We start from the raw sequence: 19685 nt of genomic DNA, 5'->3' as shown, positions 1-19685 counted from the left end.
TTTTCTGGATAATGCCAACATTTGGATTTTTTTAAAACAAGTAAATTTCTTATTGACGGCAACGAAATGGTGTTTGTAGCATTTTTATCATACAGTAGATTCCATCTAGTCATTATACTTTTCTGAGTTGTCTTAAACATGCTAGTACATGTTTTTAATGTTGTCTGTCTTTCTGTGCTGTTCCTGTAAGTTTGCTATTAAAATACATTAAACTGTAAAAAAAAATTAAAAATAAATAAATAAATAATTATAGTTTGTCTGGCTATCCTTTATTCAAGTAAAACGGTGTCTCAAACAACTGCACAAGTGCTTTTCCTGGAGACAAAAACTGTACTTTGGGGCCTGGGGGTTTAGCTCAGTGGTTCCGGTGCCTGCCTCGCAAGCGCAAGGTCCCGAGTTCGATCCCCGGCACAAAAACAAAACAAAACAGTACTTTGGTACACAGAAGCACTTATAAAGTATACTTTCCATTTCTTTATACAGAATATGTAAAAAGATATGTACTCGGCAATATTTAATAAAATATAAATTTTATACTCCATCAAGGACATTCTTAAGTAAAATTGTCTTTTCACTCCATGTGTTGGTTAAAAACAGAATGACATTAAAGTTTGTTGCCTTGATTCATACCAAGACACTAGCAGTTTTACTCACTTTTACTTTGCAACATTAGTGCAAATGTCAACAGAGTTAAAAAAAAAAAAAAAAAAAAGACAGTAGGTATTAGTATCAAAATAGTTTTGACTAGGGGCTGGGGATTTAGCTCAGTGGTTCCACTGCCTGTCTTGCAAGCACAAGGTCCAGAGTTTGATCCCCGGTACCCCCCCCCCAAAAAAATAGTTTTGACTTAGTAAATCTAAGAGACTCAGAGCCTCCAGGGCTCAACAGTCCACACTTTGAGAGCTGCCAGTCTGGCACATTGGTTGGCATACAGTAAGCACAGTAAATGTTTAATAAATATTTGTCAAATAAATGAACAAAGAACAGAAGAATACATTTATAAATTATCCCATAATATTTAGGAAATAACAAAGAGAAAATAGTATCTGTAGGTATCTTACTACTTCTAGATGCAATTAGTACATTTCCTATTCCATGTAGCCAGAAGACAAATGCAAAAATTTTGCACCATTTTATCAAAGTGTGGGAGACTAGTTATGACAGATTTCCAAAAATAGGAATCAGAATATTACAAACCAATCTTCTCGGTATCACTTTTAGAAGTTCACAAAAATGTATGTCCTAATAAGGGATAAGAAAGTAAAGTCTGAGTTAGTTCTATCTTCATAAAAGGCTAATTATTTCATTAATAAATTGAATATTTATTGAACCCATATCATATACATTGTACTATTAATTCATGTAATGCCTACCAATAAAAACCTGTTAGTACAATAACCAGGGAACTGGAAATACTTGAGAATAACAAGATTTTATTGGTAAGTTTGAAACTAGGTAAAATCTTGGAGAACACCTAATATATCTTGGAGAACTCCTACTAAATCACCATTTACAACTACCAAAATAATAGTTGTGAGGTGTCTTGTTAAAAAATTGCCTTTAAGGGGCTGGGGATTTAGCTCAGTGGTTTTGTTGCATGCTGTGCAAGCTCAAGAACCCAAGTTCAATCCCTGGTACCAAAAAAAAAAAAAATTGCCTTTAAGGGCCAAGGATTTAGCTCAGTGGTTTCGCTGCCTGCTGCGCAAGTGCAAGGACCAGAGTTCGATCCCCGGTACCAACCCCCTGCCCCCGGAAAAAAAAACTGCCTTTAAGTAGCAAAGTTTGAGAGTAAGGATTTTTTTTAATTTGATGAATTTAGTGTCATCTCTTTAATAAGACAATTTTTGTTTACTTATTTTCTGGCAGGTTTTTGTTTGTTTGTTTGTTTTGGTATGGAAGTGTTCCAGAAATGGAAGTGTTCCCGAAATCTTGGAAAGAAATACACAAAGACACAGAATTCAGGTAAAATAATAAAATTTCTACTTGCTGCAAGCAGGTGGGACCATCAGAAACCAGTCTGGTTAATATCTACGTGCCCCTTTGTTCAGCATTTCCCTTTTTATATCCTTTTTAGCCATTATCTCATTCCTAGTGGTCTTTGATGTGTGAATACAATTCCAGTTCCTATTTACAAGTCACAGACACAAAATAGGCACATATACATTGTAAATTCACCCAGCCATTGCAACTTTGTTAGGTTAATGAGGTTACTGGTTAAAGAGCCAGATTACCATCACCTTAAACAATGAGAGTTACAGGAAAAGCAAATCTTAAAGGAACACATTACTTATTTTGCTTCTACAACTACCTTAATATTCAATCTACTAAGATATCTAAAACTTTTCCCTATCAGAAGAGAAGAGTGGAATTAGCACCCAAGGTACTGAATACAAAGTGCAGCTCATACTATCTATTCCACAATCTCCAATCCTAATCTCCAAAGGACTATCTATGTTTTCATCCATCATGTATATCTCAATGGGGAAAAAAATGGAACAAACAAATCTCTCATTTTGCAAATAGCCAAACAGATGAGACTTATCAAAGGTCAGTTTGAAGAAATAATTATATCTACATGTTGTAGCATCTCCATTTTCTTATGAGGTACAAATAAAAAGTACAAAAAAAGACCCCCAGCGCTGAGGAGGAGGTGAGCATTTGGGAGCGCCCTACCACCACCCCCAGTGCCCAGGGGCAGAGCTGCCCCCAAAGCAGAGGAGGATCCTTCCCGGTTGCCAAACGACCATCCCCAGCTCTAAGGAGGTAAGTCTCCTGGGCACCAGCAGCACACACACACACCTTTGCACAAGCCTCATAAACAAACTTACAGATCACCTAAAGCAACCCCAAAGGGAAATAAGATAGAACAATCTAATACTCAACCACCTGGACTCCCTGAACTGACAACAAAAGAGAATCTGGAAAAAATAAAATCAGAAATAATTTATCAGATAACAGCAGAGATTGTGCCTTGATTAATAAAGCTAGACATGACACAGGTAAAAAAATAGAGGAGATGAGGAACATGATGGAATCCCAACATAGGAAACAAATGGAATCCATAAAACAGGTACAAAAAGATTTCCAGGAGATTAAAAACTCCATTGAAAGTTTATACAGCAGAATGAACCAATGCGAGGACAGAATTTCAGCTATGGAAGATAAGATTGCAATTAGTGACCAGGAAAAGAAAAACTGCTTTAAAATTGTAAGGAATCACAAGAAACAAATCCAGCAGCTGCTAGATGATGCAAAGAAGAATAATATAAGTCAATGAAGAAACAGGAGAGAGAGAGTGCAGTAAACATTAAAAAAAAAAACTGTTCAGAGAAGTGATGGCAGAAAGCTTCCCAAGCAGGGGGAAAGAACTTGACATACAGATGAGTGAGGCATATAAGACTCGAATTAGCCTTGATCAAAAAAAATCTACACATAGGCATATAATAGTTAAGATTTCAGAAACCCAACAGAAGAACAAAATTCTACAAGCAGTTAGAGAAAAGAAACAAATCACATACAAAGGAAAGCCCATCAGAATCACAGCAGACTTCTCTATGCAAACTCTCAAGGCAAGAAGAACTTGGAGTGATGTAATTGAAGCCCTAAAGGAAAACAGTCTCCAACCCAGATTGATGTACCCTGCAAAACTATCTTTCAAAATAGATGGAGAAATAAGATGCTTTCATGACAAAGAGCACCTTAGGGACATCATGAATACCAAAACAGCACTACAAAAAATTTTAGACAATATTCTAGGAAATGACAACAAGGATTACAACCCCAGGAAGCCTGGCAGAATGAATCCATCAGGCATGACAAGAAATTAAAGCAATTGGGAGAGAATTCAACAAAAAGAAAAAGTCCTGACAATGATAAGACAATACATATCAGTTATAACCATCAATGTTAACGGTCTCAATTCACCAATCAAAGGAAACAGACTGGCAGAATGGGTCAAGAGGCAAGATCCAACAATATGCTATATACAAGAAACACACTTAATTCAAAAACAAATTCACAGACTGAAAGTTAAAGGGTGGAAAACAATACTCTATGCAACAGGAACCTGAAAAAAAGCAGGAGTAGCTATCCTCTTTGCATATCAAGTGGATTTCAAACCAATACTGATTAAGAGAGACAAAGAAGGACACTACATCCTTGTAAAGGAAACAATTCAAGAGGAAGAGATGACAATCATAAATATCTATGCAGAAACACTAGTGCACCCACCTTAACTTAAACAAATACTGACGGACATGAAAAATCAAATAAGCACTAATATAATAGTACTGAGGGACCTCAATACCCCACAGTCACAAATAAATAGATCAACTAGACAAAATATAAGTGATGAAACACTAGAACTCAATCAAATTCTTGAACAAATGAACTTAACAGATGTTTACATAGTGTTCCACCCCACAAAATCAGAATGCACATTCTTCACAGCTGCACATGGGTCATTCTCTAAAATACACCACATACTCACTCATAGAATATGTTGAAGTAAGTGCAAAGGAACTGAAGTTATCCCCTGTATATTATCAGACCATAGTGTGATGAAATTGGAGATCAATAGCAAAAGAAAATGCAAGAATTTCAGAAACACGTGGAAACTGAACTGAACACTTCTAATAACCAATGTGTCACAGAGGAAATCAAAGAAGAAACCAGACAGTTTTTACAACTAAATGACAATGACAATACAACATATCGGAATCTATGGGATGCAATGAAAGCAGTCTTACAAGGGAAATTCATAGCAGTGAATACTCATATTAGGAAAACAGAATGAGCCCAATTAAACAACCTGATGCTGAACCTCAAGCTTGTAGAAAAAGAAGAGCAGAACAAACCCAAAGTTCATTCAAGGGAAGAAATTATAAAGATTAGAGCAGAAATCAATGTAATGGAGACTAAGAGAACTATACAAAAAAATCAATGAATCCAAGAGTTGGTTGTTCAAAAGAATAAATGAAAATGACAAACCCTTAGCCAACCTTATCAGAAAAAGGAAAGAAAAGGTCCAAATCCATGCAATTAGAAATGAAAAGGATGAAATTACAATGGACCCAGCAGAAATCCAGAGGATCGTCAATATCTACTTCCAGAACCTATATGCCAATAAGATTGAAAACACAGAACAAATAGACAGATTCCTAGATACATATGAATTACCAAAGTTGAACAAAGAAGATTTAAAAGTTCTAAACTACCCAATATCAATCAATGAAATTAAAAACATAATTAAAATCTTACCAACTAAGAAAACTCTGGATCCTGATGACTTCACTGCCAAATTCTACAAGACATTTAGAGAGGAAGTACTGCCGCTACTGTTTAAACTCTTCAATAAAATCAAAAGGGAAGCAATACTCCCAAATTCATCCCTGGAAGCAAGCATCACCTTCATCCCCAAAGCAGAGAAAGACCCAACTGAAAAAAAGAACTATAGGCCAATCTCATTAATGAACACAGATGCAAAAATCCTTAATAAGATACTGGCAAATAAAATGCAGAAGATCATCAAGAAGATCATACACCCTGACCAGGTGGGATTCATCCCAGGGATGCAGGGATGGATCAACATATGCAAATCAATCAATGTAATACACTATATCAATACAGCCAAGGACAAAAACCATATGATTATCTCCACAGATGCAGAAAAACCATTGGACAAAATGCAACATGGATTTATGATAAAAACCCTACAAAAAATTGGAATAGATGGTCTCTACCTCAATCTGATAAAAGCCATCTATGAAAAACCAGCAGCCAATATCATACTAAATGGCCAAAAACTGAAATCCTTCACACTCAAATCAGGAACAAGACAAGGATCTCCACTATCACCACTCCGGTTCAATATAGTTTTGGAAACATTAGCCACAGCAATTAGACAAGGGAAAGCAAAGGAATAAAGATAGATAATGAAGAAGTCAAATTGTCATTATTTGCAGATGACATGATACTCTATATAGAAGACCCCAAGAACTCCACCAAAAGTCTTCTAGACTTAATAACCAAATTCAGTCAAGTAGCTGGTTACAAGGTCAACACACAAAAATCAATAGCTTTCCTCTACACGAATGACAGACTCACTGAGAGAGAAATAGGGCAAATAATTCCTTTCACAATAGCATCCAAAAAACTGAAATACCTAGGAATCATCCTAACGAAAAAAATCAAAGACCTCTTCTCTGAAAACTATACCACTCTGAAAAGAGACTGAAGATGATATCAGAAAATGGAAAGACATTGCTTGCTCCTGGGTAGGAAGAATCAACATAGTGAAAATGGCCATATTTTCAAAACTGCTATATAGATTCAATGTAATCCCAATTGAAATCCCAGCAGCATACTTCACAGACTTTGAGAAAACAATCCAAAAATTCATTTGGAACAAGAAGAGACCCAGAATAGCAAAGGCAATTCTAGGTAACAACGACATGGCAGGGGTATCACAACCCCCAACTTGAAACTATACTACAAAGCTACTGTGATAAAAGCATCATGGTAATGGCAAAGTAACAGACCTGAGGACCAGTGGAACAGATTAGAAGATACAGAAAAAACTCTAGACACACTCAGCCACCTCATCTTCGACAAAGGAGCCAAACACCCTCACTGGAGGAAAGATAGCCTCTTTAATAAATGGTACTGGAAAAATTGGGTTTCAACTTGCCAAAGACTAAAATTAGACCGGTATCTCTCACCATTTACTAAACTAAAATCAAAATGGATTAAATATCTAAATATTAAAACAGAAACGCTATACCGGGTAGAACAGAGGTTAGGTAGAAGTCTTGAAGAATTGGTGTAGGAAAAGATTTTATGAACAAAACCTCAGTTGCCCATGAACTAGCACAAACAATCAGCAAGTGAGATCTCTTCTTATTAAAAAGTTTCTGCACAGCAAGAGAAACCACCAACAATGTGAAGAGACAACCTACAATGTGGGAAAAAATTTTCCCCTGCTGTTCTTCAGACAAAGGTCTACTATCTCGAATCTATAAAGAACTTAAAAAGATCAGACTTCCCAAATTTAAAGACCCAATCTGAAAATGGGCATCTGAAATGAACAGACATTTCTCACACAAAGAAGTCGTAATAGCAAATAAACACATGAAAAAATGTTCAACATCACTGGTCATTCGAGAGATGCAAATGAAAACAATGCTGAGATTTCACCTCATCCCAGAAAGAATGGCTGTTATCATGAAATCAACCAATAACATATGCTGGCGGGGCTGTGGGGAAAGAGGAACCCTGCTCCACTGCTGATAGGAGTATCGACTGGTACAACCACTGTTTAAAGCAGTATGGAGATACCTCAAAGAACTAGGACTGGAAGTCCCATTTGACCCAGCTATTTCCCTGCTGGGTATCTTCCCCAAAGAATTAAAAGAATCATACCACAATGATATATGTGCACCCATGTTCATAGCAGCACAATTTGTAATAGCTAAAACTTGGAAACAGCACAAATGCCCATCAACTGGAGACTGGATAAAGAAAATGTGGTTTTTTAATATAATGGAATATTACTCAGCCATAAAAAAATGAGAAATTAGACATTTATAGCTAAATGAATACACACTGAGGTGATACTCTTAAGTGAAATAAATAGGACACACATGTATAAATACCGAATAGTTTCTCTAGTGTGAGAAACTGAAAGTGTAAATAAGGACTAAAAGGAATAATACATACTGTGAAATAGGAAGGAAAGGGGCAAAGGGGAAGGGGAAGTGGGAGGGGTCGGGAAAGGAAAGAAGGGAATAGAATTAAGATGAGAAAATGAAAAAATGGAAACAAAGTCTTTGTAAATAGGGAGGGATGGAGGGGTTGAAAGGAGGGCAGAGGAAGGGGGAAAAAATAAGAACCAAGAGAGATTATGTAAAGGTGCTGATATGCAAAAGTTTTAGATAACTTAATAAACTGATTATTAAGGTAGTTGTAGAAGCAAAATAAGTAATGTGTTCTTTTAAGATTTGCTTTTCCCGTAACTCCTTGTTTAAGGTGAGGATTATCTGACTCTAAGGAGTAACTTCATTAGCCTAACAAAGTTACCATGCCAGGGTGAATTTACACTGTCTATGGCCTATCTTGCATCTGTGACTTGAAAATAGGAACTGCAATTGTATTTACATATCAAAGACCACTAGGGATGAGATAATGGCTAAAAAGGATATAAAAAGGAAAATGCTGAACAAAGGGGGCATGGATACTGACCAGACTGGTTTCTGGCGTTCCTGTCCACTCCAGAGAAGAAATTTTATTATTTTATCCAATTCTGTGTCTCTGTGTATTTCTTTCCGAGATTTCTGCAACATTTGGTGCGTTGGCCAGGAATCAGGAATGAAACAGCCCTTTTGGGCATCAGCCCGAATCCCACTGGAGGGAGCAGCTCTCTGTCTCCTCAAGAGGAAAGGCGTCCCCCTGGGACTTATTTCCTAGGCTCCCCAACAGGACACAGAGATCTGCTCACTGGGCGGAGAATCGCCCGAACCCGAAAAGACTGCAGAAGGAGGAGTGCTGTTCTTGGTGTCTCATCTGTCTCTTTCCTTTGCTGGTGAGAAACCCCGGGAAACCCCCTAGTTGTTAACTTTCGGTTTTACCTTGTGAATTTGTATTCTGTAACTTTGGGCAAATACAGCACAAGGGCCTGATCACCACTTGTGCTTTGCCATTTGGAAAGGTAGCTCCTCCCATTTGTTTTGGTTCACTTTGTGAACTTTGGGCAAACATAGTGCAGGGGCCTGATCACCCCTTGTGCTTTGCCATTTGGGGAGGTAGCTTCTTTCATTTGTTTTGGTTATGGTTAGCGTTCACCAGGAGGGAATGTGATAACTTCTGAATAAATGTGTGAGTGAAAGAGTTCTGGATAGGAGAGTGTGTGAAATGAGCTGGGGAACAAGACAGAGGGAGGAAGCACTTGCGCTTAAAGACTCCTCCCCAAGTCATAGAATTTGTGTGTGGTTGAGTCATAGAATTTGTGTGTGGTCAGGGCTGGGGATTTAGCTCAGTGGTTCTGGCGCCTGCCTTGCAAGTGCAAGGTCCAGAGTTCGATCCTCGGTACCAAAAAAAAAAAAGAATTTGTGTGTGGTCGCCTTTAACAAAGGCACCATGGTGAGCTTAGGCAACAGCCCACCTTAGCCTGAATGGACCTTAAAATGACTGAGAAGCCCACAGCCAGGCAGGTGAGCGAGTGATCCCCCACCTTTGTTTGTCTTGCGTCTCCGTACAAGGGTACCCATACACACACCAACACTCTGATCGGCTGATCGTGGGGACAGAAACATCTCATCCTACTGTTTTGGAATGAATGCTTAAGAATTTTAAGAAGGTTTTACTGGAAATTACGGTATTAAAATGAAACCCCAAAATGAGAGCCTTTTGTGAGTTAGAATGTCCCAAGCTTTGCCTAGCTAGGCCAACTGAGAGATCCCTAGATGAGGGTCTCGTCTGGTTCATCTGGCTAACAGTCACCACCCCTGGACGGGAACATCCAGATCAATTTCCCTATATTGATTTATGGTTCAAATTGTGCCACAGAATGCCTCCTTGGCTTCATATGTGCACCCCGGAAGCGAAAAGCAACATCCTGGTCCTCTGTCAGAAAGGGGATGATGCTGAAAAGCAACTGGTTCTTTCAGATCCAGATGGAGAGAATTTAGACTTTCTCCCCCTTTTTGAGTTGCTAAATTCACAGGTTTGGAGAAGGTGGGGACAAAAGCATGAAAACTGCTTGGCTTCAGAGCACCGTGCTGTGGTCAGAATCAGAGAGGATCAAATAGGGCTTACACTCAAATTTTTAAAATTAGTACAAAAAAATAAGTAATGGATTGAAAACAGCTAAAAAAGCTCTGAAGGACATAAAGCCAGAGAAAGTAAGAAATTTTACAAGGGTTATAAATTTTAACTAATTGATAAATATATCTGTGTTTCAGTTTAAAAAGTTAGAAATTTTAGTTAATTGATAAATATGTTTCAGTTTGAAAAGTTACAAATTTTAGTTAATTGATAAATGTTTCAGTTTGAGTTGATGTTTAATTGGTGTCCTTAAAGTATTGTACATTGCAAATTCTTCAGTTGTAATTATAAGGTTAACTTTTCTGTACTTTGTTGGTTTAAAAAAAAAACCTCAAGGTTACTACCATTCTATTGGCAGCCAACCAAATTCAAAGTGTAACAATCTGAGAACGCAAAAAGGGACACTTTAAAATTTTAACTGCTAAAGACAAGTTTGTGATAAAAGGTCTATAGTGAGAAAAAATATATATTTAAAAGCTATAAGTAAAAGAGAAACAATTTTGATACAAAAATTTTTGTATGTTTGTCTTGTTAAAAAGATAAAAAATATACAAGACCAGAAGGCCTAGGTGTGTCAAAAGATGCGTGAAAGTGATTTATCAAAAAATATGTATGTTCATTGGTTTCAAGTATGTTATAAAAAGTTTAAATATGTTTACATTAGTTGTCATCAAAGGGTTAAATTCTAAATTTGTTACTATAATATGTGTACATTGCTCATCTTCAAAGGGTTTAAGAGCCAACAGGTTACAATATGACCTGCTTTATAGTGAGTTAGAAAAAACTGTTGGAAAAAGGCACAAATATGTCAGACCAAGGTGCAATATTTGAGATTTGACTTTAAAAAGGATAAAAAAAGAGGCTTGGTCCAGAGAAAAAAGTCATTTATTCTCTGCCAAGACCCCTCCAAAATGCTTCAATTATTTGATTCCATTTTTGCTAGCCATTGTCCTAATTGGGAGGACTGTAAAAAACTTTGTAGAACTTTGTTAACCTCTAAAAAATACAGAGAGTTTTAGGAAAAATTAAAAAGTTAATGCCACTAGAATACCAGGTGCTGTGCAGAATCCAGATGCTTGATATGAACAGCAATTCCAAGTAAATGTGCGGCCCAATTGGGATCCCAATACCCAAGCAGGACAGGAAAACTTGAGAAATTATCAGACAGCCCTTTTAGCAGGAATGCGGGCTGCAAGTAAAAGTCCTACAAATATGATTAAAGTGCTAGAAACACAGCAGGAGCCCAATGACAGCCCTGAGAGATTTTATGAGTAGCTCTGTAAAGTTTACAGAATGTATACACCTTTTGATCCTACTGTTCCTGAAAACCATCAGCTAATTAATACAACTTTTGTAACACAGTCAGCACCAGACATTACAAGGAAAATCCAAAGACAGGAGACTTGGGAAGGCATGAATATAATGCAATTGTTGCAATTAGCTGGAAAAGTGTATGTGAACAGAGAGACAGTAAAAGAGAAAGAGAGCTAGGAAGAAAGATAGTAGTAGCTATGGGAGCCAAGAAAGAGAGAAAAAAAAAAAGAAAGACAAGGCTCAAGGAAAAAAAAAAAGGACTTGAAGGAATGGAAGGATACTGGCACATTGTTGCCTGTGATGGAGGACAGTGACGGACACAGACTGGGCTCACTGGAGCTAGGACCCCATGAGGCCATGGTGGATATATAGATAGGGGGCCAAAATATGTCCTTAATGGTGGAGAGTGGCGCAGAACATTCAGTAGTAACAGCTCCAGTTGCCCCTCTGCGCGGAGAGTGGATCCAAGTGATTAGTGCCACTGGAATTTCAAAAAAGCGCCAGTTTTGCTATAAAAGGACATATAAAATTGGAGGACATAAAGTAAAACATGAATTCTTGTATATGCCAGAATGTCCTAGCCCCTTACTAGGAAGAGATTTATTATCTAAATTGGGAGCTACAATAATTTTCACCCAATGAGGAAATGCATGTCTGCATTTAGACCTAGGAAGAGATCATCATGATGGTAACAACTAAAAGAGAGGGTGAATGGCAGTGTTACAATGTGGATGATGTTTTCCAGGCTCTGCAAGAATTAAGAACTATGGTTCCTAGAGTATTGGCAGAGGAATCATCCCCAGGCTTAGCTAAGAATCATCCACCCACAGTTATAAAATTAAAAGACAATTCGGCCCCCATTGGTGTAAAACAATACTCAATGTCCAGGCAAGCCCAAATTGGAATTAAATCCCATATCATGAGATTAAAGGAATTAGGACTTATTAGAGAATGTATGTCACCTTGGAACACCCCTTTGCTGCCTGTTCAGAAACCTGATGGGGACTATAGGCCAGTGCAAGATCTACGGGCTGTAAATGACAGAACAGTAATGCTGCGCCCAGTGGTCCCTAACCCCTGTGCTTTGTTGGGTCTGATACCTCCAGAAATAGCATGGCTTACTTGTTTGGATTTAAAAGATGCCTTCTTTTGCCTTCTCATCACTCCCCTCAGTCAACCCATCTTTGCATTTGAATGGGAAGACCCGAGTTATGGGAAAAATACTCAGTTTGCTTGGACTAGATTGCCACAGGGATTTAAAACTCACCCACGCTTTTTGGGGAAGCCCTAGCCAAGGACTTGCTTGCCTTCCCCATGGAATAATATAACTGTGTCCTACTGCAGTATGTGGCTGACTTACTGTTATGCAGCTCAACCCAAGAATGGTGCTGAGAAGGCACCAAAAAGTTGTTGCTATACTTACAGAAAAACTGGATAGAAGGTATCATGGAAAAAAGCCCAGATTTGTGTAAAACATGTTAAATATTTAGAATTTCAAATAACACAGGGCATGCGTTGCCTAGGAAATAAAAAAACAGGTTATTAGTGCCATTCCTAAACCCCAAACAAAGAAACAGCTGAGAAGGTTTCTTGGGGCAGCAGGCTTCTGTAGAATTTGGATTCCGGGTTTTACAGAAATCTCTAAACTCCTTTATGAAGCCCTAAAGGGACAAGGGGAGAATCATCTGCATTGGACTGTAGAACAAGAGGAAGCTTTTTAAAAAATTTTAAATTGACTTAGGCAACCACCCCAGCCCTAGGCATACCAGATGTAAAGCAGCCTTTTACTCTATATGTGACTAAAAAAAAAAAAACTATGTCACCCTTGGAATGCTGACCCAAGAAGTAGGCCCTTGGAATCAACCGGTGGCATATTTGTCTAAAAATTTAGATTCAGTAACAAAAGGATGGCCTCATTGTTTTGGGCCTTAACAACTTCAGTTCTATTGAATCAAAAAACAGACAAGCTGACTTTAGGTCAGGAACTGACTGTGCAGGTTCCACACCCAGCCCTAGAACTGCTGAACACAAGGGAACATCATTGGCTCTCAAATAATTGGGTTACTCGGTACCAAGCCCTTCTCTGTGAGAATACCCACAACAGGAAATTATACAGTTGCTAGAGGCAGTGTGGAAACCTAACAAAGTCACAGTAATATATTGTTCAGGACATCAGAAAGGCAAAGACTTCATTGCACAAGGTAACAATAAAGCTGATGCTGAGAACCGAGAAAGACAATGCACTCAAAGCCCTGCTCTCACCACTCCGGAGGCTGGTGAGTCAACGCACGGCTGAAGAATACCAACAAGGACGACATGGATTATTGTGTTGTGCCAGATCACCACTGCCTTAAGTTTCTTTGTTTTCAAACTGCGAGTGTTTAGGCCTAGTTATGAAAAGTTTGATGAACAATATGTGACTTTTAAAATGGTAAAATGGGAACCAGAAGGCTATCCATTTACAATATTCTTTGATAAAAACATTATGGGGGACCTGGGATAACTTCTGAGTGTGGGGGGCTATTCTAATGAAAAATTATATTACAAAGAGAAAACACAAGTTTGGATCAATGGCTCCCTTGTTGGACAAGCCACTGGTAATTGTAACAATTGTAAACAAGGTCAATGTAATCCTACATCTATGTATATGCCAGCCCCATGGGATCTTATTTGGCTACAAGGAGTAATATATTTCATTAGGACAAGAAGTTTAGAAAGCTCTTGAGGAAATTCAAGACACACTTCGGGCTTTAGAAACCCAAGTAGATTCACTGGCCAATGTCATTACAGAATAGGCGTGCTCTTGATTTGCTCACAACCCAGAAAGGAGGGACTTGCTTATTTCTTGGAAAAGAGAGTTGTTAATATGCTAATATATCTGGTATAGTACAAGAATCACTAGGCAAAATAAAAGATCAGATCAAGGCTCTTGATGAGAAATTTGATATAGGAGAGCTGTCCTATGGGATTAATTTTATTGGGGCAGGATGAAAAAATCTTGGATAGGACCTCTTCTGAGTCCCATTCTTGTTATAATATTAATATTAATGCTGGTCATTGTGTCATCCAATGGATTTCAAAATTTATAAGGTAGCGCAGTGCTGCAGCTCAAGACTACCAAATGCTAGTGTTAAGAAATGTAAATAAACTGGATAGAACTTGTAATGGATAAAAGAATTATCCCAAAGTAAAGAGAGGGAGGAATGATACGGAAAAGTTTTAGATAACTTAATAGATTGAATATTAAGGTAGCTATAGAAGCAAAATAAGTAATGTGTTCTTTTAAGATTTGCTTTTCCCGTAGCTCCTTGTTTAAGGTGAGGATTATCTGACTCTAATGGGTAACTTCATTAACCTAAAACAGTTACCATGCCAGGGTGAATTTGCAATGTATATAGCCTATCTTGTGTCTGTGACTTGTAAATATGAACTGAAATTGTATTTACATATCAAAGACCACTAGGGATGAGATAATGGCTAAAAAGGATATTAAAAAGAAAATGCTGAACAAAGGGGGTGTGGATATTGACCAGACTGGTTTCTGGCGTTCCTGTCTGCTCCCTAGAAGAAATTTTATTATTTTATCCGAATTTTGTGTCTCTGTGTATTTCTTTCTGAGATTTCTACAACAGTGCAAATTTCCAATAATGAATGTCATTATATTGTATACCTAAAATGTACCAATAAAATTAATTTTTTAAAAGTACAAAAAAAGATGACAATGGAGTGTACTAACATTGATAATGCATAGGTTATATCATGTCACTTAAACAGATACACCAATAATATAACTAAAATAGAATTATGGACCAAAGCTCAACTTCTGGTAAAACTGTGGATTCAATTTAAAAGTTCCTTTGTTATAAATTGATGGTTATGATGTAAAAAACATACTTTTTTTTAAAAAAAAGAAAGAAAATAACAATCTGAAAGAAGGAGAGGTACAATGGCAATGACAATGAGACTCCCTCCCTTTTGTTATCCCTTTTATGATTAAATATACCAAATTGATTCTTAGTTTGGTAAGAAGACATGACTATCCTGTTACATTCAAACACTAAAAGCTAGAAGAGAGCTACTTCACCTTGATCACCCAGAGCTGATATACTGGTTCCAAAACCTTCAAAAACTAAAGATTTCACTCAGCCCCAAAAGTGAGTAGCCCTTGGTTACAATAAAATGAGTGGATGTGAAGATCTTATTTCCTAAAGTGACTGCAAGTTCCCTGGGCCTTAACCATATTCACTACAGCTTTCTTAGTGAGCCAAGAGATCTGTGCCTTCAACCAGACCCTCCAGATTTTAATCCAACCTACTCTGATTTTTATCCAATAAAATAAATGTAAGAAAATAAAGAACAATCCATTCACCATGACATTATGAAAATATATTTCCCTTTTAGAGGCCCAGAGATCATAATCTTGGACCTAAGGAGAAAAAACTATTGTAACAGTTCATTTTTGTTACCCAGAAGTAAGAACATAGTCATAATACAAGCTTTTAGAGACAACCTACGGACCAAGGTTCTGAACATATTGCAAATATTAGCAACTTTACACTATAAAAATAAAAACTATGTAACAACACAATGTAAGGAAGGCCAGAAAGAAAAGTGAAGGAAAGGATACTCACACTCGTAGCAACATCCTCATCTTTTAGAGTTAAGAAATACTGACTAGACTAGAAGAGGCTAAGTGAACCCTAGCATCAATTCTCCTTTCTTCATATTAGAACCCCTGAAATTTTAGCTAAATATGCAGACACAATTCTCAGTCTCTCTTGCAGTTTGATATTAACATGATACAAAGTTTTGGTAAGTGATATGTAAGTCAATAAGATGTGTTATCTTCCAGGTCACCTCCTATAAAGGCAGTCGCTTGCTTCGGATTTCCTCTTCTCTCCTAGGAAATGGCAACAACTACCTCCACACACTTGGCCCTGAGATGGAAGCTCCTTGATAAAGAAGGCAGACCCAACAGGTCATAAGGCACTGATAGTCACCAAACAGGACAGAGAAATAAACTTCTATTTATCTAAGTCAGTCTACCTATAATCTCTTCTCACAGCTGCTTAACCTATAGGCTATCACAGGTTGATGAGAAAATATACTATTTAATATTCCAAAAGTAAACAATAAGAGCACAAAACATCAACAAAAATAGTAAACAATGGTAGAGAGAATGATGAGATAGCAGATAAATCCTTATCGTTCATAACTGTATATTATCTGAAATTGAATCAATAAATAGTGCTATAACTACATTAAGTAAAATTACAGAATTAACTACCAGAATAATGATTTAAAACTTTACTTCAGAGGAGTGAGACAGAGATAGTGAGGGCTGAAGTTGGAGACTGCTGCTTTTCACCTTTGGTTTTCCTGTACAAAGAACCATGTGCAAGTAACCAAAGAATTAAAAGAATCATACCACAGTGATATATGTGCACCCATGTTCACAGCAGCACAGTTTGTAATAGCTAAAACTTGGAAACAGCCCAAATGCCCATCAACTGGAGACTGGATAAAGAAAATGTGGGGTTTTTATAAAATGGAGTACTACTCAGCCATAAAAAATGAGAAATTAGAGACATTTATAGCTAAGTGGATGCACATTGAGGCGATACTCTTAAGTGAAATAAATAGGACACACATGTATAAATACCGAATAGTTTCTCTGGTGTGAGAAACCGAAAGTGTAAATAAGGACTAAATGTATAATAGATAATGTGAAATAGGAAGAAAAGGGGCAAAGGGGAAGGAAGTGGGAGGGCTAGGGGAAAGGATAGAAGGGAATGGGATTAATATGAGAAAATGGAAAAAGAGGAACAAAATCTTTGTAAATAGGGAGGGATGGAGGGGTTGAAGGGAGGGCTGGGCAAGGGTGAAAAATAACCAAGAGAGACTATGTAAAGGTGCAAATTTCCAATGATGAATGTCATTATATTGTATACCTAAAATGTACCAATGATTAGAATGAATAATCGATAATGCAAAATAGGAAGAAAAGGTCCAAAGAGGTAGGGGTAGTGGGAGGGAAGGGGAAAGGAAAGAAGGGAAAGGACAAATGATGAGAAATGGAAAAAATGGAAATAAAATCTTTGTAAATAGGGAAGGGTGGAGGGGGTGAAGAGAGGGCTAGGAATGGGGAAAAAATAAGAACCAAGATGCATCATGTAAAGGTACAATTCCCAATGAGAAATGTAATTGTGTTGTATACCTACAGTGTACCAATAAAAGAAGTTAAAAAAAATATTAGCATACAAAAAAAAGAATAAAGCTTACCCATGCAAAAAAAAAATGCAGTGCCTCAATGATTGGACCATTTAATCTAAAGAGAAAACTTGATGTTGGCTGGATAAATTCTACACCTGGGACTATAAACTAGAGCATCTATATCTATCACTAAGACTATTTCTAATGAGTTAAATATAAATCCCAAAATACAGGTTCTTAAATCATATTTCAAATACAGTAATGCCTCAGTTCACAAACACTTCTGTTTGCAAACAAAATCATTAGGCAAAATTTTGCTCTCGTTCATTAACTCTGCACTGGGGGACAAACACAACCACAGCCATTTTCCCCACAAAAACACAAATGCATTCATCTTCCCAAAAATCATAAAACAAATTAAATTCATAAACTGAGATACCACTGTATTTAGACACGGAATTTTCCCACCATCCAGAAATAGAAAGTTTTAGTACTGGAAACTGCAAGTAAATATTTGCTCTTGTATCATTTTAGCATCCCTCCTCCAAGTTTACTTTTTGTTGCAGAAAATAAGAAAATCTCACCTGATATGGCAGGTAACAGAGAAGTTTCATGAAAATAAATTCCACTGATAATAAATCTTAGGGCTATCAATTATCCTTTGTCATCATATTGGGTTTGGGAGAGAGAAGTCCTAAAGGAAGTCATAAAATGAAAGAAATAAAATATTCTGCAATAGTTTAATTAATTTTGAGATTAAATCATGTTTTTAAAAAAACTGAGGTACTCCACCTGTACCTCAAACTACTTTTCATATCCTCACTTTAATTACTTTTTTTCTTCACTAGTTTATTAGACTTTCTATATTTCTGATTATGTTAAAAAGTACTCCTATCTGCTGTACTTACTGAGACCACAAACCTGGGAGTTATCTTGATTCTTTTCTACTTTAGCCATTCACACCTAAGCAACACTAAGTGCTGTCAATTTCTTTTCCAAGATATTGCTCAAATACCTTTTCATCTCTCATCTAGAACGAGTAGTGGCCCCTTGCTGGCCTTTCTGCCTGTAATCTGATTCCCTTCACATCACCTCTCTGCTGCAAAACCCATGTATGTTGATTCTGACTACACTATAACCCTTCTTAACATGCCCTTGGCTCATAAGCACATATAAGGGAAAAGTCAACCATTCTATCCAAGCATTCAACAACTACTAGGTTCATTTCTTTTCCTTATGTAATTTCAGTCCTCAATACAGCCTAGTACACTACACGTTCCACAAACTTTCTAGTCTTTTACCTTGTCTCTAGTATTTTACACAATGCCTAGCTTTAGTAGGACTTCAATATGTATTTGTTGAATAAATAATATTATGTTCTGATGATAGTCAATGATTTGTAGTTTCCCATACACTTTTTCTACTCTCACCATACCACTTATGTCCTCCATATCATATACAGAATGCACTCTCATTTTTTAACTTTCAAAGCTAGTTCAAATATCATCTTCTCTTGCTAGGATATTGTGCATGTGTCATTTATATATAAAATATATTTAGGTATCATTTTCTTTTTTTTTTTTTTGGTACCGGGGATTGAACTCGGGTCCTTTCTTCCCATCCTTTCCATTAGAAAATGAATGAATTCTTTCTCTGTATTTCTTCCTACTTCAGTACCTCTATTACTACTTTTGGAGTTAGAATTTTAGGTTTATAAATCTGCCTATCTTATAAACTCCTTGACAATAGTCAGTGATCTTTCATCTCCATAAAATATGGGCTCAATAAAGGTTTTAATGTAACTGAACTCAAATGTCCTTCCTGTGTTTCCCTCTTTGTGTGTGGTATCCTAGTTCCCACAGAGCCAGACAGAGTCCTGTGTTGCTGCCTAGGCAGTATTATGTAGATTATAACACCTACTTCATTGAGTTTTAGAAGGGTCAGAGAAATAATGTTTTAAAAACTATCTAGGGCCGGGGATTTAGCTCAGTGGTTCCAGCACCTGCCTTGCAAGTGCAAGGTCCTAAACTGAGTTCAATCCCCAATACCAAAAAAAATTTAAATAAAATAAAATAAATAAATAAATAAAAGCTATCTAGCCAGGGATGGTAAGGCACATCCGTAATCCCAGCATGGAAACCTGAGGCAGGAGGATCACTGTGAGTTAAAGGCCACTTAAAACTACATAAGAAGATCCTGTCTGAAAAAAAGGAAAATAAAAAAATAAAAACAAGCAGAGAGCTCACTGAGTTTGACTTTCTCTATGAAGAACGAAAAGTAAAAGGAGGCTTAAAAAGGGAGAATTAATTTAGTTTTAGACAAGAAAATGAGGTGATTAA

General features: G+C 37.1%; 1 protein-coding gene across 10 annotated transcripts in view; it reads right to left on the bottom strand.

The window, feature by feature from the left end:
• Positions 1-19685, bottom strand: part of Msrb3 (methionine sulfoxide reductase B3) — a 180664-nt gene that overhangs the window by 144115 nt on the left and 16864 nt on the right. For 4 of the 10 annotated variants that reach the window (XM_087192253.1, XM_087192255.1, XM_087192254.1 and 1 more), the window contains one exon: positions 17931-18040. The exons of the other annotated variants lie outside the window; for them this stretch is intronic. In XM_087192253.1, coding sequence (XP_087048379.1) covers positions 17931-17960 — 30 coding nt within the window. In that variant the 5' untranslated portion in view covers positions 17961-18040. The remainder of the gene's footprint in view (positions 1-17930; positions 18041-19685) is intronic. 10 annotated transcript variants of the gene reach the window in all.

Source organism: Heterocephalus glaber, unplaced genomic scaffold (genome assembly GCF_053883595.1).
Source record: "Heterocephalus glaber isolate CG9 unplaced genomic scaffold, H.glaber_assembly_v1.0 deba00001569, whole genome shotgun sequence".
NCBI lineage: Eukaryota > Metazoa > Chordata > Mammalia > Rodentia > Bathyergidae > Heterocephalus > Heterocephalus glaber.
Note: the sequence above shows the minus strand (reverse complement) of the source record. Positions and strands in the feature narration are given on the sequence as shown.